This window comes from Scardinius erythrophthalmus (genome assembly GCF_964197995.2).
Source record: "Scardinius erythrophthalmus genome assembly, chromosome: 16".
NCBI lineage: Eukaryota > Metazoa > Chordata > Actinopteri > Cypriniformes > Leuciscidae > Scardinius > Scardinius erythrophthalmus.
In genome coordinates this window covers 16,634,392-16,659,656 of record NC_138236.1, presented here as the reverse complement: position 1 = coordinate 16,659,656, position 25,265 = coordinate 16,634,392, and the positions used below count along the sequence as shown (strand labels likewise).

Sequence of the window (25,265 nt, the reverse complement as noted above, 5' to 3'; positions counted from 1 at the left end):
GTTGTGCTCTTTTTATTTTCGTTTTCTTTCCCCGTGTGTGACTTTTATTGGTTTTCCTTCCCAATGTGGTAAGCAAAGCATTTTTGGCTTGTATTTCTGTAATTAGCAGGTTATGCAGAACCATTAAAAGCATATGGTCAAGACTGTAAACTCACAGTCAGCATAGATTTACACAACCACGCCAACACACTGTTTTTATAGTTGTGTGTTGTGTAGAGAGAACAGCTCACAGCTGGGAACAATACTGACCTTTTCTCCTTCACCGCATTCCTGCTGTCTGGGAGGGAACTGTGTATGTATGTGTGTGTGTGTGTGTGTGTGTGTGTTTGATGCTGAAAGTTGTACTGTGGCATGATTACACAATATTTCCTTTACAGTTTGACAGTCTCTTTTACTTTCAGATTCAGGTAGCTTTTATTGGCAAGGTAAAAAAAAGTAAGGGTTGAGAGGCAGTGCCTACTAATAACATTGGATGAGAAAATAATTAACAGTACAAAATAAACACTAAAATAAATACAATGAAATATGAGATTGATTTATGTATAAATAATTTTCACTAAAGTACTAGAGTTTTAGGAGTCAAAGATGCAATCTGAAATGCAGACAAAGACATGTGAAATTGGAAAATTATCAATCATATTTTTCAAATGTTCCTAAATGTTATCCTGCTACTTCTGTAGAATAAACTCTGATGAATAAAAGATTGTTTACTCTACATTTATTTTACACCGCCTTTTGAGGTCGATACAATTTTTGTTTAAAGAAGTATCTTTTGCTCAATTCAAAATATTTGTAATATATTTTAAAATGTAATTTATTCCAACTGAATTTTCAGCATCATTACTCCAGTCTTCAGTGTCACATGATCCTTCAGAAATCATTCTAATATGCTGATTTGGTGCTCAAGTAACATTTCTTATAATTATAATTATTATATTATCAAAGTTTAATAGGGGGAAGTGGCTTCACAACCTATTTAAAGATTATTTTAGTCCTATATTGTAGTCCTTCTACAATGATTTTGACATTTATAGTCTGTGTTTTGGATTATGAAGCCAGCCTTGACACCAGCTGGTTGTTTTTCTTTTTTCATGTTCTGTTTTGATTCTGTTCTTTGATATGATGAAGGCGCTGGTCAGAGAGATTTGGATTTACATGTAGCGTGCATGTGTGTGTGTGTGTGTGTGTGTGTGTGTGTGTGTGTGTGTGTGGTTTTGAGATTACGATGACTTTGAGAACTGATGACTAACCGATCCTGTGTGTCCTCTGGCTGTTATCGCTGCTTTAGAGGGAGAGGAAAAGTAGAAGAGAAAGGCTGTCCTCAATTATCCCTCCCAGACACACACACAGCCGAAAATGTGTGTAAAATCACACTGAGCTGCATCATTGCACTCGATCGAGTAGGATGTCCTGTAAATGACTGAAGAACTACAGCTCACATTCTTCTTCCTCTGCATCTCTCTTTCTCTCTCTCTATATGTGCTAAAGTCGAGCAAGATTTGGCCTGAGGACGCTGAAAAAAAAAAAAAAAATCCAGTATAATAATGTGCGTGCGTGTGTGATGGAAGAGTTCTACAGACCTACGGCTGTTTTTGTCTCTCTGATTGCACCAAATATATCCAATTATTCCTGGGGCCTGAGAAATGTGATTGTGTGCGTGTCTGGTGTCTCTGAGGGTTTGTGTGAGCGTGTGTGTGTGTGTGTGTGTGTGTGTGTTTCATCTTTGATTCCTTACATCTTTTGATCAGTCACTTGTTTCCACGTTGTTGCAGCTATTTTAGCCCGATTTAGCCTTTACACACACACACACACACACACACACACACACACACACACACACACACACACACACACACACACACACACACACACACACACACACACACACACACACACACACACACACACACACACACACACACACACACACACACACACACACACATGTCTGGTGCACTATCTTTGTGAGGACTCTCCATAGACGTAATGGTTTTTATACTGTACAAACTGTATATTCTATCCCCTTACACTGCCCCTATCCCTAAACCTACCCATCACAGGAGACATTCTGCATTTTTACATTTTCAAAAAAACTAATTCTGTATGATTTATAAGCTTTTGTACCCATGGGGACCTCAATTTAGGTCCCCACGGTGACACGAGTCCCCATGAGTCTGTGTGCATTCAGGTTTAAGTCCCCACCGGTGTAGAAAAACATGTCCACACACACACACACACACACACACACACTCTCACACACACACACCATGGCCAGGCATATGCTACCTCACCCACTCAGCTCACTCACACTTTGATGGTGTCTGTGGTGATTGGAGGGAAGGGATGCATGATCTCCCTGCTTTATAAAATAGATTTTTATATAGAGACAGAAAATCTAGGAGAACGGACACCAAGGAATGAGAGAAAATTCTGTGCTTCATTTTAATCAGGCAGGTTGCAGGGTTGACCAATGAGAAGCCTCGGCTGCAAATTAAACCGTTGTCTGGGGTCCTGAGAGTCGACATCAGGTTAATGAATTTAAAAAGAGCAGTCTGTGTGTGTCTGTGTGTTTCCAGATGATGAGTTTAAGAAAGATGGGGCCGGGGGGGCTGTGTTACTGCAGTGATGGGACATGATGGACTACAACCTCTCACCTTCACTTAATTAATCGTGTGTGTGTGTGTGTGTGTGTGTGTGATGTCGAGTTGTAGGGGTGCAATGGGTCGCAGTTGATCCGTGATCTGTACGGACCAGGCCCCACTGTTCGGAACGCATGTGATTTGCGGATTAATTGCTAAGTTTAACCATCATAGAGTGAAAGTTTATCACGTTTTCTCTTGACGTTATCTGAGCGTACAGCTGCAGGCACCAAAAGTGCACACACAAAGGAAGGTGCGTTTCTGATAGCTCACAAACACCGAATTGATTCCTCTTTTGTGTCTCCTTGCGCTTGAACGGACTCATACACACAAAATTGTCAAACTACCCGTCTCTGCAAGTATTCTCGCAAACACAGTCGGTTATGTCTTAAGTGAACGTAAACAGTTGAGAAAGAAATCGGATGTGTATCATTATATTGGATCTGTTCATTAGGTCTTAAAATGACAGCAGTCCATAAATATGCTGTTGTCTCTGTCATTAATGTTAACCAAACAACAAAACACATATTTAACAAAGATTAATCTATATTCAATTTATACAGTGAACATTAAAGTGTTATTTTACATGATTACATTTCTGTACTTGAATACTGTTAGACCTTTATTTGAAACTTTGTTATATTGTATTTATATGCTTGCAATTTGTGTATTTGTTCTTTTTTTATTAATGACTGTTCACTTGTCTTTAATAATGTTTAATTGTTAAAAGCTAGATATTTGCTGTGGTATGGAAGTACTTAAAGTGGGCTTTAAGTGATAAATGAAAAGCAAAGTTACATTAAGCCCCCCCCCCCCTCCCCCCTTTTGCTGATCCGAAAAATGATCGTGAATTTAGTGATCCGTTGCACCACTAGAAAGTAGGTTGGAAGGTGTTTTTTGCCTCTAATGTTGTTTCAATGTTCTTGTTTTTTTGGAGCGTTGTGGTTATATTTTGCCTCTTGATGTGGTTTTGTGCTTGATGTTTTGTCTTTTTGGGTAATCGCAGGCCAGAATCCCCCAGCTGTGCCAGGGCAAACAGGAAATGGGGCAGGAAGTGGAAGCGTGTGTCCCACTTTAGCTCTCCAGATTCAACAAACACGGGCTTTCCTGTTCCTACCACAGCACAGACTGGCACAGTGACCTGCGCTTACATAATCACCAAACAATCAACACATTCTCTGAACCCACCCACAACCCCTCAACTGGCCAATGAGTGCCCTTTCTCTGGCTGATTGACAGAGATATAGACCAATGAGAAAGTAGAGGGATGGAATGCTTATGGGAACATTTATAGGAATAAATGTTGGAAAAACGTTCGGGAGGGACATGGTGATGGGGACAAAATTGAGATGGGAGGAAAAATTATATTTCAGATATGTTGCATTCCCTTGAGAAAGTTTGTGTTCGCTCGCAAAACTTTTGATTTATTTGCAATTGAATGCAAAGTTTCTCGAGGGAATTCAAAGGATTTGCATGCAAACAAACGTTTTGCCAGGGACCAGAAAGTTTCTTTGGGGAGCGCAAAACTTTTGTGAACGAATGCAGACTTTCTTGGGAGAGCGCTATAATTCTCTTGAGTGTGTGAAAGCATTTTATACTTTTATGCTAATATACTATAGGAAATGAAGCAGGGATGCTAATATGCATTTTATGCTAAATGCAAAAGAGTATTATTCTTTTACCATGTCCCTTTACGGGCTCTGTATTGTTCACTTAAAAACCAACTAAAATTGAAGTCCTAAGTCATTTACTGAAAATCTTCCCTTCCTCCTTTCTTATAAATGCCAAAATTAAAATTTGGTGTGTTGTGATGGTTTATGAGACTATGAGAACTAACTCTATGAACATGGAAAACAGTCATAGGCGGACCTCTCAACCTTTGAGGGGACCAAGCGAAACATGATTATGTATTTCTGCTCAGCTAGCGACATTGTGCATCAACCACACGACAAACGCTAATACTTTTTCATATACTTTCTTTGTATAACAGTTCTATCTAAGAACGTATTGGACAGGACTGTTAAACAGATCGTAAACTAATAAAGATGAAGAATAGGAGTGCTCGGGCTGTGTGGCGTTGTGTGATGCTCTGGCGTTCTCAGCGCAGTCAAAATAAATGGCCGCCTCGCCGTCAGAATAAAAGTCACAGCAACAAGCGCGGCTTATGTCACTTCAGAATTCTTACTAGCGGTGCGAATGCAACAAGGGAAATTACCCTAGGGCAGGGGTCCCCAATCCTGCTCCTGCCGATCGACTGTCCTTCACAGTTCATCTCCAACCCTAATCAAACACACCTGCCTTTAACTTTCAAGTGATCCTGAAGACTTTAATTGGTTGCTTTAGGTGTGTTTGATTAGGGTTGGAGATGAACTGTGAAGGACAGTCGATCGGCAGGAGCAGGATTGGGCACCCCTGCCCTAGGGGAACATTTAGTTATCTGGGAACCACCCTGGTTGCTAGTTCCTGTAACAAAGTTCCTATAACTACCCGGTGCGAAAGGCTCATTGACATTATATGGCCCATTCATTTTCATTGTATGAAAGCGTCAACATTCTGCTAAGCTTCTATTATTGTTTAGACAAATATTTCTGAGAGAACAAGATAAAATGAAGACTAGATAAAAGTGCTAACATCAGTCAATCCGATAAATCTCTCGTCTCTGTTAAGGCGGGCATACACTGTGCGATTTTCGTCCGATTTTGAGCCGAATCTGACTCGTGCGACTCTTTTTCGGGTCGGGCCGATTTTCAGCTTTGTCGCGCGTCGTTTGTCTTGCAGTGTTCGTGCAGTGTACAGGGGGAAACGAGAGGCGATTAACCTCTCCCGACCGGCAATCGGATGGTCGGATGAATTTCTGGCATGTTAGAAATTTTGGTTGCTCCTCGTGACTATATCGCACAGTTGAAGCAGAGCTACGAACCGATTGCCCTAAACTCAGTGTTTTTTCCCTCACTGCGCCTGCGCGAAAACAGTTTAATCTGCAGCAAAAAAACAAACAAAAAAATAATAAATAAAAAAAAAACGCAAAAAGGGAGATCTTTAAGTTCTGTAGTTCAAAGCTACAAATTACTGTTGCTTACCTCCAGTTCGTGTTGCAAAATAGATTAACCATTACCCACTTCTTCCAAGCCACCTGCGATGTAGCCTAACACTTTGCCTCTTTATTGTTAAAAAATGTTTTTGAAATAAAGCTGTTTTTAATTTTCATTGATGAATTATTGCAGTGTTCGGACATATATTATAGACTGTTAATAATTAATTATATGTATATAATTCTTTGTAATCGACCTAAATGTTTTAGACAATTTTTAATGAGGAGAAGTAAGCTTCTATGTAATATTTTATTATCCTCACAGCGCGTTGGTTATGCGGTGATGCGCTATGAAATTGTTGCGTGGCAATTTAAATAGCCTATCACTTTAATAATAAAAGTAGCCTAGGCCTTCCATAATAATAATAATAATACAATAATACTATAGCCTACTAATAATTGAATATATAAATATTTAATATATAAATTGGAAACGCTAAATCTTCTTGATATTGATAGCTGATGCTTGTTTTGACAATATCTCTGGATAGGCTACATGATATCGTCCATAGGCGCAACCCGGCACGAGGATTTATCGCGCTGAATTGCGCATATTTCACACGTATAGTGTGAGCAATCAAGTCGCAGCTCGACGTTCGGACCGTACAGTGTGAGCACATAAATCCTGAGCTTTGGCTTTACATCGCATGCGATCTACTCGTTCAGTGTGAGTAGGTTCCTTGCTGAAATCGCACAGACATCGCACAGTGTATGCCCGCCTTTAGTGAATGCTCATTGTTAGCTCATTCACACTGAAGGTTACACCTTAAGGAAGGTGTGACCATTCATTCAGACTCTGTCATCATTTATTCCACCGTCAACTGTTTTTAGAGCTCCTCAGTCCTCACACTGGATGAGATGCGTTCACAGTCTCTTCAGCAGCTCTCCACTTACCGCTTCTTCATAACCGCCTGTGTGTTTCGGATAAGTGCTAATCTCCTCTCATCTCATACAGCTCTTTGCAGCTCTCCAGACCGTGTGTGTCTGTGCTCTGGAAGGGAGAGAATTTTAGAGAATGTAGCCATTTAAATATTTTTTTTATCTTGATTATCCTTGTTTTGTTCATTCTGATTGGCTCTGTGTGTTTTTTTTTTTTCAGGTGTAAAACAAAGTTGTATCCGGACGATCTCCCACGCACCAGTGTGGTGATCGTGTTCCATAATGAAGCGTGGACCACACTGCTCCGAACAGTCCACAGCGTCATGGACAGGTCTCCGAGACACCTGCTAGAGGAAATCGTGCTAGTGGATGATGCCAGTGAGAGAGGTGAGAGTGTTGCCACAAATATAATAAAACCTGAAATCGCCTACATTGATCAGCCAAAGGTCCAAAGTTTAACAGCTTTGTAAACATGCTAAATAATGCCTTAAAGAAAATATAAAAATGCAGAAAGGGGTTTAGGGTTAGGGGATAGAAAATATTTTGGGATATTATCTCAGTATAAAAACAATAGAGGTCAACGAAAAGTCCTCACCATCAAAAGAAAAACAAAAGTATGTATGTGTTCTGGTTGCACCTAGATTATGAGGACCCAAAGTCCTTATGTTGTGGTGTGTATTCAGGTTTCAGGCCACACCCCCTACATTATGAGGACACGCCGATGTCCTTGTAATTCAAAATGCTAAATGAACAAATTATTTTTAATTAAAAATGTAAAAATGCAGAAAGTTTTCTGTGATGGGTAGGTTTAGGGTAGGGGATAGAAAATGTCATAAGTTCGGTATAAAAACCATGTCCTCAATTATAGAGCTGGTAAGTCCCGCCCCTTCCGCTAACCCCACTGGACCTCTAGGTTGAAAAATCGTCAATGCAAGTGAATTGGAGAAAATAATTATTTTCTGGTCCCGTTTGAATTTTGCCATGAATGTGAACATATGTTGTCTGTGAATTTTTTATATAACTTTTCGTGTAAAGAATGCTAGAATTTAGCGGGTAGAAGTTTGATACGGTTAGACTTTGTGTGAGAGCACTTTGTGGACTACAACTCTTCGCTGCTTTCGACGCGTTTGAAACGTCACCACCACTCGCACACAGACACTAGCTCACGGATCCCGCTAAACATGACATGTATCCTTGGTGCACTTCACCGCCTTCTTTCAGGGAGAGGACAAAATCATTGAGGTTGGTGAAAACCACGGGTAAGTCAACTTTATGGGGTGACGTCACATAGGCGACATGTAGTCTTTCTCCTTATGTCTTTTCCACAACTGCTAGCCGAAGAATCATACCATATACTGTCAAACTCGTAACATGAAAAATTATATAAAAAATTCACAGACAACATATGTTCACAATCATGGCACAATTCAAACGGGACCAGAAAATAATTATTTTCTCCCATTCACTTGCATTGACGATTTTTCAACCTAGAGGTCCACTTGGGGTTTTACGGATGGGCGGGACTTACCAGCTCTATAGGTGTACCAACATGTGGCTGTGTTTGCTGAAACCCTTTCTTGATGTTTAAAGCAATAGTTAAAAAATAAAATAGTAAAAATTATGTAATTTTCTCACCCTCGTGTTGTTAAAACCTTGCATGACCTTCTGCTATGGAACATAAAAAGAGTAAAGAATTTTCATACTGCTCTTTTCTATAGAATGAAAGGTTTCAAAGCTACAAAAATAGCATACACTGTTTATGCTATTCCAAGTATTTTGAAGCAATATTATGGCTTTTAAATTTCAGAACCAGAAAGAAATGAAGCCTTTTTTATGAAAAACCTTGAAAATCGTGTTGAAATGCATCAACCATTCCCTTTCTTAGAATGGAAAGGAGAAGCTTAGACATTTTGCTATTCATTTCTCCATTCACATTCCACCAAAGGATAGTTAGATGTTGCGTAAGAGTGAGAAAGTAATAGCAGAATTTTCAACTTGGTTTGAACTGTGTAACGGTGACAGTGACGTACATCGTATAGAAATGGATTATTTTAAAAGAAAAAATGTAGGGTGACGAGTGACGACTTCCATCAGTTGTTGATTGGATGGAGGCAGATCTGAATGTGAGCTTGAGGTTGATTGTAAGAAAGAGGCAGGGTTTAAGAGGACTAAATCTTTTGTTTTCCCCGAAGATCGAGGTATGACATTTTGATTATGCCTTTAGAAAATAGTGAATTTCCATTTCATGCTGACAGATGTTTGTGATGCTTACTACTGAGAGGAGAGAATGATAGCACAGATGTCTCTTGCATACACAAATAAATGCTCTCGCACAGATCTCGGAGTTAAGATGAGGACATTGAACTGCAGAGCTCCAGAGATAATGACATGGTTTTGTACTTTCCACTCTTTGAAAATGCCTGTATCATGTCAGCTTTGCTTTCGGTGTGTGTATGTGTGTGTTTGTGTGCAGTAAAAGGGAACAGAACACATATTGAGGAAAAAGATGGCCGGTGACCTTGTTGCGTATTAACGTCAAAGTTGAAATGTGATTTACGCACTGTAAAACAAGCGTGTTTGTTAAGACAGATTTATACAGTTAACTCTGACAAGCTCTATTGTGTGTCTGCTGCTGTGTGTGGGTTTGCAGCTCTAGTCTTTGCCGTTATCTGCACTAACCTGTAATTTGGCTAGATTATGGGATTAGTGTATTAGTAGGTGTAATGAATACATACCTGGAATTATGTTATCATTAACTTGCACATAGACACACACTCACATATACCTATGCCTAAGCCACTTGTAGCATTTAAAACGATTGATTTTAATTTTAGTGTTTTATTTGTAATATTTTAGACAATTTAAAAAGAAATTTATGGACAAAGCAGAATTAATATTATTACGGTTATTAGCCATAACATGAAAATAATTGGCTTTTTGGTACTGACCAGAATTTTATTACCAGTGCATCCCTATTTTAGAATATGCGAACCATAATGTTTAAGAATTGTGATAACACAGAAAAAATTCAAAGGCTTTGAGCTTCGTCACATTTCTAGCTCTTTCATAAACTATGCAGTGTGGATATCATCCACTGTGGTTTAAATTTGATTAAATCCTAAAATTATATATACATTAGTCTATTGAGCCTAACAGCTCACTGTAAAACTCATTAAAATGATTTTAAATGATAAATTATTTAAATGTTAATCAAGTTATCATATGCATACTGCTCTCCAGGGATACGTTGGAAATCTGATTTTGCCGTGTTGTTCTTATTAGTGTAATTATTCAGTCCAGGCTTTGACAGAGCTGCGCTTGATGCTACCTGCATTTTTTCCCATAGCACTGAATCATTTTCTCTGCCACTGCAGTGCCGTCGCTTCTCCCTGCATTGATGTAAACAGAGATCTGCTGAATGTCGAGGCAGTGACACGACAAGACACACAGAACATTTATGAAAGTATAGTAAAACAAAGACAGTGAGTAAAAAATTGGCTGTTGGGCATTTTTTGTCATAAATTGTACAATGTCATGAAGTTCAACTGAATCAGACAACTGCATTAGTTTGTGATGGGTCATGTTGTTTCCTATTGATTGTTAAATTAAAAGAGAGCTTAGAGATGTGAGGTAAGAAGATCTAGTCTTCATGTTTACCTGTTAAATTAAAAGAGAGCTTTGAGATGTGAGGTAAGAAGATCTAGTCTTCATGTTTACCTGGTACAATTTAAGTTATTTATCCGAACTGTAATTTTATTAAGCAAAACACAGGCTTTAATAATAAAAAACATGAATTAATGTAATACAACAAAATTCAAGTTTGTAAAAAGCCTTAAAGGCAGAGTTCACCCAAAAATGTACATTATACACCCTTATGTTATTCCAGACCTGGATGACTTTCTTCCCTCTGTGGAACACAAAACATGTTAGATATTTTAAACAATGTTTCAGCTCTTTTTGTCCATACAATAAAAAAGTGGGGACCAAAAAAAATGTTGGTTTGTCCCTGAATGAAAAAATAATTTTACATTCTTCTTTGGTGTACTGGAGGAGAAAAAATTCATACAGGTTTGGAACAACATAAGAGTGAGTAAATGACAGAATTTTCACCTCTTTAAAAGATTAACTTGGTTGAGAAATAAAGTTGCAATATTCACTAAACTAAAATTAGTCCCTTTCACACGTTTCATGCTCTTTACTGGTAAATAACCGGTAAAATATCATTAAGAGAGACCTTTTCAAAATACTGATAAGTTGGTTCTGGCAATTTAGCAGTACAAGAAGCTGTAATATTACCAGTAAATTACCGGTACTGTGTGTGAATAAAGAATGAAGATTACCGGTATGAGCACGTGTGAGGTCCTGACGTAAGAAGTCTTTGGGCCAATCTTAAAGTTATTATGGAGAGGACGTGATTATTCTGTGTTGTTTACAGTTTACCTGCTTGTCAATAGTTTTTCTGTGTAAATATGCGCTAGATGGACATCTTTGACCCTTGCACTGTCTCATAGCTCAAGACCCTGCCTTCTTTTTTTATTCATCAGCGCTGTGGCTCTGCAGTTGGATACTATTATGTGCATCTCGTGTTTTTAAGAGAAAAACATGTTCTGTGTGGTCATCCCTTTACGCCTGTCACTCAGAAGTCAAACATTTTTGTTAAAATGAACAGAAACTAAAGCACTTCTACTCATGTGTGTGAATGAAGACAACAACGCAGCGTTTAAAGATAATTTCCGATGACTGACATCACACATTTTGCTGCTGTGGCCAGTTATCTGCCTTTGCCTATGTGTACAGCATTTTTGTGTATTTACCGGTAAAGCCATTCTGGTAATTTTACAGTAATTTACTGGGATTGCTGTGTGAAAGGGTTGATATATTTTCATATGTATTAAGTTCATTGTTGTAGGTTGTGTTGGGAGTCCCACTAAGTGTTTTGCACATACAATCCCGGTTTCGCCTCTGACTCTGAGTGACCCGAGAGGTCAGGAGCGTTTCGGCTGACTGTAGAAATGTGCCTCTTGCTGTCAGTGGTCTCGATGGCAGCTGCTCTGGAGTGCCAATGACTTCTGTATAACTGACCTCTGCACGACTCTGTTTCCCTTCGGCATCATTGCTATGGCTGCTGAAAGCCCTGCTCGGGTGCTCCATGTGACCCGGCTCGGGGTGGACAGCTCCGGGGAGAACATTCACTCACAAACACAGACAGCAGCCAACGAGACCGCTGACAGCACTGTGATGTGATGACAAACACACACACACACAAACTTACATAAACACCCACACCCAGCTCTGTTAGGAAATTAGAAGAGGATTGAAACAGTATTGGGAATGTTGCGAGCTAGATTCAAACCCACGTTGTCTTTATTAGTACCACAGCTCAATTTTTTTGAGTTCACTGTGTCAGGGTTTCCCAAACTGGGGATTGTGAGGGAATTGCAAAGGTTTTGTGAGTGGCTCAAAAAAAACATAATATTTAAAAATATATAAAAAATCTAAATAAAATACATACTTAAAAAAATAACAAAGATACTTTTTTGTTTACCTGCATGTCATGTGACCATTAACCAACATCGGAGAACCACAAAAATGTAAATGTGTTGTTTAATTATTGAAATATTAACTTAAAATCTCAAAATTTCAAGTAAATATTTAGGGCTAAGGGGGTTGGAACTTGGATGACAAAAATAGTTGGCAGTCTCTGCTCTAGGCTATTACAATAGGAGTAACCTACTGTATTTAACGTTTGGTAGTGAGACATAAATCAGTGAATATCTGCTCATTTCAAACCTTCATTCATTGGAAACGCTGACCTTACAGTTTCAGAAGAGCACTATTTATCTGAAGGACACTACAGAAAACACTATATCCCCTTTTCTCACTCTGTCCTTCATATTTTTTTAAATTTATTGATTCTCTCTTTCTCTCAAGGTTCCTCTTTGTATTTCTTTTGCTCTCTTTTAGTTATCAGATATATGGTTTGTATTGGAAGGTAAATAGTGAATGTAACTGCTAGTGATAAGATCTATCCTTTCCTCATCCTGCCTTGTACTATTTTGAGCATGTATGTTAGTTCATATAGAGTCTGTGTGTTGTTGACTACAGGAAGCTGAGTACACTACTTGGGTTTTGTTTTCACACCAGTGTGGCTAAAGGCTAACGTTAGCAAAAGGCTTTGTTACTATACTGTATGTATACTGTAATTTTTTTTTTTACTTTTGTCCAACCAAAGGAAGTCAAAATTGTCGTTTCTGAACAATTTGACCCTTTGCAGGGAGTTTGACTGACAGGCGATCTGACCAATCATAATCCGCCATCTGCCGAATCCGCCATTTTTGTTCGACAAAGCAGTCAGAGGGCCCTTTCACACCTACCTTGTTTGGTCCGGATTTTTGGACTTTTCAGTTTGATCAAAATTACAGGTGTGAAACCTCCCCTGGACGAATGAAAAGTAGTAGTCTCGGTCCGGATCAAACTGAACAAATGTTTGTTTCTAGTGTGAAAGCATTTTCTGTACGGACTTTCAGACCATTTACAAGAAGTTTCGGTGGTTCTCGCAGGATTACTTGCAGTCTTCTCCTCCTCTCCTCTCCTGCCGGCGATGATAAAATGTTCGCACAACGAGTATGTTCATTTGGCGAATTTGAACTTGCCTCGAGTATAGTTGGTGCTGCAGGTAGTAATGCCGTAATAATAACAGTATAGTGGCAACGATATGCGTCTGTTCATTCATTCTTGTCAAAGTTACCCGCCGAATTGACAACACACTGACGTCAGACGCACGTCCGTTTACAAACATCCGTTTATGAGAACATGGTGTGTGGCGTGAGTGCGGCGTGGCTTGTCGGACATAGCAGCAGTAACTAAAGGGGGCGGGTCTTTGCGAACGGTCAGTTGACTGGACAAAAAAATTCTCCACACAGATTCCTCAATGGGTTCAAATCAAATTCGCAACGTTGACCAACACAGTGACTTTTGTGTGAGCTGTTGCTTTATACATCGCTGATTCGCTACACTATTGATAATGGACAATGGACATTATGTCAGTGAAATTTCACAGAAAATTTGCTCCTTTTCACTTTATTGACAAAAAACATACTGAGGCATTTTTGGTGATAGAATGTTCATTGTGGGGTGAACTAATCTTTTTAGATCTGAGGTAGGGATCGAAGAACATCATTACCTCAGTATAAAAGCTATAAAAGTCAATGGAAAGTGCCCACCATGACAGAAAATGTGCAGCTGGAATAACTGTAATAACATCAGAATTAAGTCTGTGGGTGAGAGACTGCAGAGACATTGACAGAGTGTTCATCCAGGAGTGCTTTGAAGCATCATTGAGGCCCATGGCGTGTACACACACACACACACACACACACACACACACACACACACACACACACACACACACACACACACACACTCCTATCTAACCACTGCGACATTTTGACAGATGCAAAAAAGACACATCGATGTCTTCTTTTCTCGCTCTGTCACGCACACACACACATGCACTAGTTCATTCGGTAATAGATTGACTGCGCAGGTCACGTCCTGCATAAGAATAGCTGCCAGCCCCCCTCCTCACTCATCTGTGCTAATCTGCCGCTCCTGTGGAGAGATAAAGACCCAAATTCTTCCTCTCATCTTCCTGCCGCTCAATTTTGTCCTCTAATGATGTCCTCTCTTGTTCTCCTCCTCTCTTTCCGCCCACTCTCTCTTCCTCCTCTTTATTTCCACTTAAACGACTAGAGGAATACGGCAGGATATTGATTTACGTGTGTGCATAGATTTGCTCACGTGTCTGCAGAGAGTGATGAGTGTTCATTTGAGTGGAGCATGTACTGGACTTGTTTTAAACAACATGTAATGGAGTTCGCAATGCCTTTAATTTCCATAATGTGGCATATTTACGCCTTTAAGTGGGAAATAATGTAGGATGGAACTTATATGTTGTCAGGTTGTTTCTGTGGGATGGAGTTAAAAAGAGACACATCACCAGATAATGACATGAAAATAGGAATTAACGTTTCCTTTGTCTTTCTGTTTCTTGAGTGTTTTTTTTTTAGCATTCAGTTCTGTTCCACATATCCCACCTCAAATAAAGCATGAGAGAGCTGATAAACCCTCTGTGAGACTGCATTGCACAGACATGTCCTCCTGTCAGATCTCCTAAAGGCCTATTATTGGATCTGTGGGAGTGTTTGACATATATAGATTTTTTTGGGACAGATTTGGACCTGTGTACAGATGTTATTTGTTGCTTTCGTTAAAGAAATGTCTCATGAAAATTCTGTCATCTATTCACTCTCATGTTATTCAAAACCAGCATATTTAATTTATTTTTTAAAAGTTGATATTTTTCTTAGGGAAATGTATGTCGTATGTCCTTGCGTATGCCCTTTTCCATGACATGTAGGTTAGTGGGTACTGGGGCCATTTTTCTTTTTACATTCATTGGTTGTAAATGAGCATCATGGACATTCTGCTAAATTTTGTGATCCACTGACAAAAATATTTTTTTGAACTGTCCCTTAAAATAATCAATTACAGTAGTGGTTCTCAACCAGGGGCCCTCAGGAAATTTCCAAGGGGCTGCAGGATGAAATAAAGTATTTAAATGAATAAAATATTGTTAATTTATTAAAATAAGCTATCTTAAATCTAAATTAAAATCAAAATGTGAACTGAAATCTCGTATAACTCAATTTAACTTGTTTGTTTTAAAGGTGCCCTAGAATGTGAAATTGAATTTATCTTGGCATAGTTAAATAACAAGAGTTAAGTACATGGACATGACATACAGTGAGTCTCAAACACCATAGTTTTCTCTTTCTTATTTAAATCTCGTTTTTGAAAAACACCCCTGTAAAACAGGCGAATCTCCACATAACACCAACTGTGACGCAACAGTTGGGATCATTAATATGTACGCCTCTAAATATTTGCATAAGCCAGCCCATGCTCAGTGCCAGGCGAAACTGCACAGCCGAATCATCGGAAGTTCTGCAGGTGAAGAAACAAGCGAGGATCATAGAGAAAATGGCAGATCTATCTATAATCTATCTATAATCTATCTATAATCGGATACCGCTACAGTTTAATTCGAAGTTGTTAGTTGCTCTGCCCATTTCACCGCAGACTGTTTTTCTAACCTGGAACAATATCAAGCAGCCAGGCTTCTCTCGGCGTCTCAAACGGACGAAGGGGGCAATTTCAACTAACGTTATATTCCCGCAAGCGGTAAGTAGTGATTTCATTAACGATAATTTACACTGTGTTATCTAGATCCAGCGCGATATTGTTTTTTCCTCGAGAGACATCGTGGCTTGCAGACGAGCGAACGAAGCATGGCAGTTGTTCAGTGTTTGGATGTAACTACAAATGAACACAAAAATATTTTTTTAGCTCCTTCATCCGAGCCTCTGGAGAACCAGTGGGTTATGTGAATTTCTGATGTGTAATTGTTCAAGTCCAGACAGATAATCTTTCTCTCAAAGTCGTTCAACACTGTTTATGCATCAGTAAATCGCGTTGCAGTGATAAGATCTTCATTCACGCGATCGACAGGCTGTCATCTGCTCAATGCTGGAATAGATCTAAATACTTAAAAAACTTATCATGATTCGTTAATCCCGATAGCTGTAATAGTAAAAACGTATAATCGCTGTAATAGTAAATGTTTTCCAGATAGCTCTACATGTAATGCCAGATATTTCATATGCAAGCATGTCAGCCAATCACAGCAGTGGGCGTTTACACTGAAGTCTCACAGCAGACACGCCCCTTCAAACAGAGTGTCCAGATCAGGGTATGAAATCAGGCTAGGAAATATGCCTTTTATTTCTAAATTATAACAAATTTTGATCTAATAAACATACTAACATTATAAGGGCACCCCAGGAAACATTATAAAATAATAAAATAATCCATTCTACGGCACCTTTAATTGAAGAACATACAATTCTGGAATTCAGAACATAACTTCTAGATTCAAAGATGTTTCATGGTTCATTAATTTAATATACTACAATCATTTATGATGTTAATAAATTCAATATTCAACTAAAAAGTAAGAACTTTTTCCTTATTGAGATTTTTCACAATCGAGTCAAAAAGGTTGAGAACCACTAATGTACATGTGTTATCTCAACCATAAATGTAACTAATGAATGTTGATATTTCACAGGCTTCTTCTGTATTGTTTCACAGTTTCAGTCTGATCTTTATGTGTCTGAACACATATTAAGCCATTCAGTGGCTTTGGCTTAGATTATTTCATCTAAACGGAAAGCACTGATATCCCACAGCAGTAACAGGAAGATCAGTATTTTAAGATGGCTGCTGCAGCTGAGGATGCTGATCCACATGAGCCGAGAGCCGATCCTGCAGATGCTGATGTAGAGCAATACTTGATTAATGATTGAACTGGGGGAAAATTGTTAAAGAAAGGTTTCCTATACATCGCCAAGACCAAGAATATGCCCCCCACACACTTTTTTGGGCAGTAATCATAATATTTCAAGAGCTTTTCTTTGTTTATCCGTAGTGTGGAATAAAAGTTGTAGGCAGCCATGGAAAAAGACAAATTTAAGGGCAAAAAAAAGCCTCATTCCACTGGAGGCATTGTCAGTCTTACAAATGATCACGGAGTTGGTTAGAGGTAATCAGCAAATCAGACCTACTGTAATTAATATTCATGAGCTAGATAAGATTGATAATGTGCCTCACCCAACTTTTCAGATTGTGCCTTAGTCCCTGGCTAAAACGTGTATTTGATGTATGTGTTTGCATCTGGAAGATGTCATTTTTAGAGCATTTTCTCTTTGCATCCACTGATGAATATTAGAAGGAAATTATCATTTTGAATGTATGCGAAGTCACATCCTCCCAAAGTTACCTATATATAATTCTTGTTCACGGGGAGCCAGTGTGTAATTGTTTGTTACCTCTGTGTGCATGTAGACTTTCTGAAGCGGCAGTTGGAGCAGTATGTGCGGAAATTGGAGGTGCCGGTCAGGGTGGTACGGATGGAGCAGCGCTCTGGCCTGATTCGCGCTCGGTTGAAGGGGGCGTCCATCTCCACAGGTCAGGTGATTACCTTCCTGGATGCCCACTGTGAGTGCACAACCGGCTGGCTTGAGCCTCTCCTCGCTCGCATCAGACTTGACAAGTAAGCACTACTACTTCTGAGATGCAATACTTTAAGGTATATACTTGCTTGAAAAAGCATAGTATACAGTGATATGCATAAGTTTAGACACCCATGCTAAAGTTGACTAAAAAGAGGAATGAAAAATCATCTTTTGCAAATTGAACTTAATGCCTTAATTAAAAAAATTAGGAAAAATCCAACCTTTAAGGACACCAATTTTCTTTGTGAATGAATAATGTATCGTAAATAAATAAATTTTCTTCCTTAAAATACAGGGTGCATAAGTCTGGACACCCATATGTTAAATTCCCATAGAGGCAGGCAGATTTTTATTTTTAAAGCCCATTTTAAGTACAGACTTATGCACCCTGTATTTTAAGGAAGAACATTTATTTATTTACGATAAATTATTCATTCACAAAGAAAATTGGTGTCCTTAAAGGTTGGATTTTTCCACATTTTTTAATTAAGGCATTAAGTTCAATTTCCAAAAGATGATTTTTTTATTCTTTTTTTTAGTCAACTTTAGCATGGGTGTCTAAACTTATGCATAGCACTGTATATATACACACACTTTTAATTATTTAAAAAAAATATTATTTAAATAAATATCAACTTAATATACTACATATTATATATTAATGAATATATTTTCTTTTGGAGTTGGTAAGATTAGGGTCATGGTGTTTTCTTAGGGTAAATGCTAATTTGTAGTCTGTAGTAATAATAATTCGCTTTATATAAAAACATTAAAGTGTAACTTCACGGATTTTCAACCTGCTTTGTATTGTTGCAATGTTGGTAGTATTTGTAAATTAATGTAAATGTTTACTCATTTTCCGTGTTTCCTGGACCGAGAAATTCACATTTATTTGTCACCAAAAGTCCACCGGACGATGCAAAACACAACTTGGCTGACTTTTGACAACCACAGAGCTTTCATGAAAACTTATGAACAAAACAGTTATTCTGTCAGGACCACTATCGTCAAATACAATTGACAGTTAGCGTACAGTTTGGATTGGCGGTATGGTTCTGTTCTGGGCAAGAACTCCTTGCGCATCCATGCAGCCTAGCATGAATAGAGCAGGGAGATCAGCAATAACCCCTCTTAGGGTTAACAGAACAGAACCAACATTATTTGTATTGCAGATATCATTAATTCAAGATTTGAATGTACAACACAATTTGAGAATTTAGTCTGATTCAAGAGGAATAGTTTGATAGCTGCTGATTATACTGAAGGAGCTTATATATGGATGCTGTGATTGGCGTCGTATTGCTATAGGTAGACGTGGATCAGCTGTGACCTGATCACTAACGTGACCTGCCAGAACTAACGCTACACTTGATTTGTAAGAGTTTTATCACTGAAAAACCTATCATATTTTGTTTACTCTTTATGGTAAAAATGGGCAGAATTGTCAGAACTGCAGTTTTTTCCAGTTTTTTTTTTCTTTCTGATTTTGTTTCAGTGGTTGGGAAATAGCATTCCACTGGTCGATTGATATCTCTCTCATATATGCGGTCACAAGCACAAAAAAGTTACACCCACATGCACATGCCTTTTATTTAATTTCTGCAATTTGTGGTGGAACATAAAAACAAACCAGTCATTTTCACACTTTCTTTTCCGCCATTTTGGCATGTTGGTTTGCAGAGAGCTGAGCGATCAATAGCTTTTAGAGTTTAGTTTTTCCCTGTGCTTTATTATTACAGTTTTGTAGTTTGGTTTCACCTCAGGCTGCATTTGTGCTCGAAATGGGGAACTTGTAGGGTATAGAAACATGAACTCACTTTTATCTGAATTTGATTCTTTGAGGATTTATGTGCAGAGAATATCTCCTCTCTTCTAAACATGCGCACATGCCCACATATACATGCTGATTCTCTGTGTTGTGTTGCCTCGGGCGGCCTGTTGGGGCATCATTAGCTGAAGCTTCAGTCTGCTGAATTTAGGAGAGGAAAATGTGCCTGCAGTGCTTGCGTGCGTGTGTGTATGTGTGTGTTATCCATCCTCATTGCCTGGGTTAGCATCACAGCGGGCTGCTTGGTGCTGATTGATGACACAAGTTTAGCGAGACGTCCCCTCTGATTTGTGTCTGCATCTGTTTGAGTAAAGAGAGGTGTGTCTGTCGTGTGCCAGCTGAATTCGAAATAAAAAGGGCATTCTGTGGCGGACAAAACTCATTTATTCTGGTAGTTGAGGCTGTCTTTGTGAAAGCAGTGAAAGTGCACAGCTAATATCTCTTTTGTGTTTGTGTTTCATAGGAAAACCGTAGTGTGTCCCATCATTGACGTGATCAGCGATGACACATTTGAGTACATGGCAGGGTCTGATATGACATATGGTGGGTTCAACTGGAAGCTGAACTTCCGCTGGTACCCGGTACCACAGAGAGAGATGGATCGCAGGAAAGGAGACAGAACGCTGCCCGTCAGGTAACACACAAAATGCTTATTATGCAGTCAGATCAAGATTGAATAGGATGGTTTATGCCCATGGTAGAATTACCTACCTTACTAGGCTTATAGGGATTGTTGACCTAAAAATGAAAGTTCTGTCGTTATTTACTCACTCTGATGTCATTCCAGACCACTGTGCTTTTATTTTCCCCATGAAACGCAATAGGAAAATAAGGACAAACACAGATAAAGCAGCATAAAAGTAGTCTATGCTACTTATTAGGGGTGGGATTCTTTAGGCACTTCACAATCTGATCAATTGCAATTCTGGGAGTCACGATCCTCGATTCCAAAACGATTCTTGATCTACTTTTTTTCCTTATTAATTAATAATAATCTGTTTTTTTATTGGCTAAATTCTGTTCTTTTGAACTTTGTTCATCAAAAAAAGGCTAATAAGAATGTTTCATGGCTTCAACAAAAATATTAAGCAGCACAACTGTTTTGAACATTGATAACAATAAGAAATGTTACTTGAGCACCAAATCAGCATATTAAAATGATTTCTGAAGGATCGTGTGACACTGAAGACCGGAGTAATGGCTGCTGTCAATTTAAAAAATGTATATTTTAAATTGTAATAATATTTCAATTTACTGTATTTTAGGTCAAATAAATTCAGCATAAGAGATATTACTGACCTTTGAACTGTAGTGTAAGTTTGTGAGATGAACAGACTATTATAACAGAATATTTTATGAGAAACGTTTATATATTCAGTTATATAGTGTTTCCATGGGCAACAGACATTATTGTGAAAAATCTGACTGTGATTGACTAATCATGAATCTAGAAGTACTCCAGAGACCTGTATAATAAATGAATATATGGGAATATTGTGTATGTGTAATATTTTCAGTGTAACAAATTAACAGTAAATTTAATTACTTCTTTTATTATCTCTTTTTTGATTAATTATTTCACCAGGCAGCCAAGAGTAACACACAAAAATTAAACATACAAAGTAAGCTAAGCAGCATCATTTCTGAGAAAATGGGTCTCATTCACTAAGCATGCGTACGCACTAATTTGTGCGTGACATTTTTTGTGAGAAGTTCTCCCGTGCAGACAAATACGAAATAATCCACACAATTATTAGTGAATGAGGCCCATTTACCTTTTTTCTAATACGCAGTGTGGCCACGTGACAATGTATTATACTAAGTTTTTGTAATTGTTTGTCACAATTGTTTTACACATTAGTATTCCATTTCAAACCGCTTCTTTTCAGAGGCGTAATTTATGATCCTTTTAGAAACCTTTTCTCATTTTTTAACGGACAGAAAATAATAAGTGAGAAGTGATATAGATGTCACAAGCCAGAATTGAAATTGCATTGCCTGCAGGAGCACCACGACACAATGAATCAGAGCATTTGCTTTAACCACTAGGCAATGGCTCATATCTGTAACGGCCTTTTAAATGTAAATTCAACATTTATTTTTTACTTTCCAAAAAGGTATTTTACATGCAACTTAAAGCTACGGAATATAAAAGTGTTTCTCCAGCCCTGCAGCTAAACACTAGAGTTAACACACAGATGGGGGAGTTTAATCCACAAGCACTTTGCCAAGAGGAGAGAGTGTTTACCTGCTCACCGTATAACTACAGGAACAGAGTAGCTCTTAGCTTTCTGCTGCTTGATTTCTTTATAGATCCTGTGTTTTTCAGAGCTCAACAATCAGAACGTTCTGACGCCACACTTGTATCCCCCCACACACACGACCCCTCGTTTGCTTTATCTTCTTTTACTTCAGTGCTTGGTTTTCTGCACTGCAGTGCAAAGCAGCATGAAAACAACTTGAGAGCATAACAAAAACAGGTTCTTACTTGAGGAAAACATGACTGTAATTGAGACGTGCTGCAGGGGATGGATGCAAGGAAAACAGGAAAGAACTGCTGAGGGAAATGGACAAACAAGAGTGAAAGATATTTAAAGAAGGATATGCTGTTGCCAAAATAGGCACATGCAAACATGTCATTTCTATTGAAGATCTCGTTCCTCTGAGTGACACGCGACGTGCTTGTTTGTGACGGAGTGAACTGGAGAGGAAGAGCTGCTTTTATAAGATATGATCATTCCCCTGAAGGGCCTGTTTTTGCATCCTAGAATTAAACACTTGTGTGTGTTTTTTTGTTTTGCATCGTCTATCAGGACCCCCACCATGGCAGGTGGTCTCTTCTCCATAGACAGAGATTATTTCCAGGAGATTGGCACATACGATGCAGGGATGGACATCTGGGGAGGAGAGAACCTGGAGATCTCCTTCAGGGTAAGTCTCACCCCCGAGATTAAATCATTCAACCACCACCGCAATCCTACCCATACAGAAAAATAAATAAAAAAAAGTAATATATTTTAAAGTGTCAAAAATATATGTGGCATATATTCCAAATACATTGAAATATATTTGCATCGTTGTTCACTTATATTTATCATTTTGAAATATATTCTGAAATATAACAAAAATATATGATGTTAAGTGTGAAATATATTTACATGTATAACATGTAATGTGAAATATATGACAAAATATATGGTCATAAAATGTTCAGATTTGCTAAAGAAGGGTCGAAAATGTATTTTGATCATAGTAATTCCTCTACCTTTTCCCCTATTTCACTACTGTATTATGACACACAGCTATAATAAATACTGTACTTACATTTAAATGACTGCAATGTAAAATGACAGATAGTTGCTTTCCTAGGACTATTAGGCCATATTAGGTGGCACGTACCTAACACTAAGTGTAATTATTAGATTTATTGTTGTGCTTTATTGACATTTTTCTGGAAGTCATTTAAATATTGAAAATATGCACAATATTTATGATGCAAGTATAATAGTGACACTCCAACAGTGAAGTACACTTAAACAATAGATAGAACTCAGTGTCTAACACTGCATACACACACTATTAAATAACTGTATTCAATTCTGTAAAAATAATTCAAATAATAGTATTTCATATACAATATATACATTTATTGTACATTTATATACAATATATACATTTACAATATATACACATATACATCCAATACACCATGTTCAAAAAAATATTCTGACAGTTGAAATTGAAAATGTGTTTTGTTTGTGAAAATGTTAACTTTTTAAATTTCAAAATATATTTCAAATTAAACAATTTGCAAAAGTTAAAACATATATGAACATATATGTTGTTAGTAAATATATTGACATATAAATATATTCACATATTTAATTAAAATATATTTTCAAAAAAAATAAAAAATATATTTACATATATTTAACTAAAATATATTTATTGGGCCAATTTCGAAATATTTTCTGAAAATATATTTCAAATATTTCTTTTGTGTATGGGTACCCACAATTCCACTTTTGCATATATAGTATGCAGTTTTGGTGTTATTGACGATTCGTTCGTGCTCTGAGAACTAATATGTATCTGTGTTTATCAGATTTGGCAGTGCGGGGGGACGCTTGAGATCGTCACATGTTCTCACGTCGGTCACGTGTTCCGTAAGGCGACGCCGTACACGTTCCCTGGTGGAACTGGGCAAATCATCAACAAGAACAACAGGCGGCTGGCAGAGGTCTGGATGGATGAGTTCAAGAACTTCTTCTACATCATCTCACCTGGTCAGTCACATTACATGCTACACATCTGCATCCATACACAAGACGCTTCAAAAACAAAGATGTGTATGGTAACTACGGGGCTACGTGAAATATATTTGGCAACTTTCTAGGTTTATTATTTGTCATTTTCCCCCCTGACATCGTCAATAATCGATGTATGCGATAATATCGTCATATCGACCAGCCCTAAGTAAGACACAATATTGCAGTTTTTTTAAATAACGTTTCCTTATCTCCTTTCTTAGTCACGTCTCTTTGCCATTCCCTGTCTCGGTCTCTTTCTACGACTGTCTCTCTATCTCTGTGTCTTTCTCTTTAATGTGGTGTGTGTGTATTATCAGCGCTCCCGGGCACTCGAGCCATATTGACTCAGAAGGAGATGTTGGATAATAGATATTAATGTCACTGTCAATAGTGTCCAGTGCAGCTCAGAGCTATCTGTGTGACTGTGTGCGTATTGTGTTATTCTTTCACTCCTCTATACTAATGCCTCTGTAGACTCTCTCCTGATTATTAGTGCTGCAAGGCAAGTGTTTGAACAAAACCCTAACAATAAGTATCAAAGTTCAGCATGTATCTCGTCCTTTATTGTTTGTGCTACAGGCAGGAATGATTCCTCAAGTCAGGCCGCTTGTGAAGGAGAGGTGTGCTAAAACATTTTTAAGCGATCAGACTTTTGTCTGGGGAACAATAGAACGGTTTAATTGAAGGAGAGATCTGAACCAAACATCCTGCAAACCACCTTGCGAAGCCGTAGCAATCCAGAGCATTGCATAGCAACATGCTAAAACCACCTTAGCACCCAAAAACGCGCTAGAATCATGGTGGAAAAACGAAATGACTAGCTTTATTCACCATTTTACTTATTCTGTGTACGTTTCTTTGTTGCAGGTGTGACTAAAGTGGATTATGGAGATATCTCTGTCAGAACATCCCTGAGACAGAGACTGCAGTGTAAGCCGTTCTCCTGGTACCTTGAAAATGTCTACCCAGACTCCCAGATACCGCGCCACTACTACTCGTTGGGAGAGGTCTGTATTACACACTCACACACTCACACTTTCTCTCTCTCTCTCTCTCTCTCTCTCTCTCTCTCTCTCTCTCTCTCTCTCTCTCTCTCTCTCTCTCTCTCTCTCTCTCTCACACACACACACACACAGACAAACGTACACATGCTGATAGCAAAAAAGGGAAAGCATTGCAGAGTGTGATAAACACATTTCTCTGTGTGTGTGTGTTAAAGAAGTGCAGGTGTGAATTAGCGAGGGAACACTCTTTTTCTCGGGTCACAGGAATTGATTGTTGTTGTTTTTTCATTCCAGTCACCGTGTTCAGGAAATGAGAGGCATTTATTCTCTCCTAGTCTGCTCTCCCTCTGTCATCATCTTTATTACCTTTTCCGTCTCT

The 25,265-nt window shown here is 38.3% G+C and overlaps 1 protein-coding gene across 1 annotated transcript in view; it reads left to right on the top strand.

Annotated features, from left to right (window-relative positions):
- Positions 1–25,265, top strand: part of galnt1 (UDP-N-acetyl-alpha-D-galactosamine:polypeptide N-acetylgalactosaminyltransferase 1) — a 101,737-nt gene that overhangs the window by 65,965 nt on the left and 10,507 nt on the right. The window contains exons 5-10 of the mRNA XM_081388671.1: positions 6,830–6,996; positions 17,575–17,782; positions 20,036–20,206; positions 22,386–22,503; positions 23,678–23,858; positions 24,750–24,889. Coding sequence (XP_081244797.1) covers positions 6,830–6,996; positions 17,575–17,782; positions 20,036–20,206; positions 22,386–22,503; positions 23,678–23,858; positions 24,750–24,889 — 985 coding nt within the window. The remainder of the gene's footprint in view (positions 1–6,829; positions 6,997–17,574; positions 17,783–20,035; positions 20,207–22,385; positions 22,504–23,677; positions 23,859–24,749; positions 24,890–25,265) is intronic.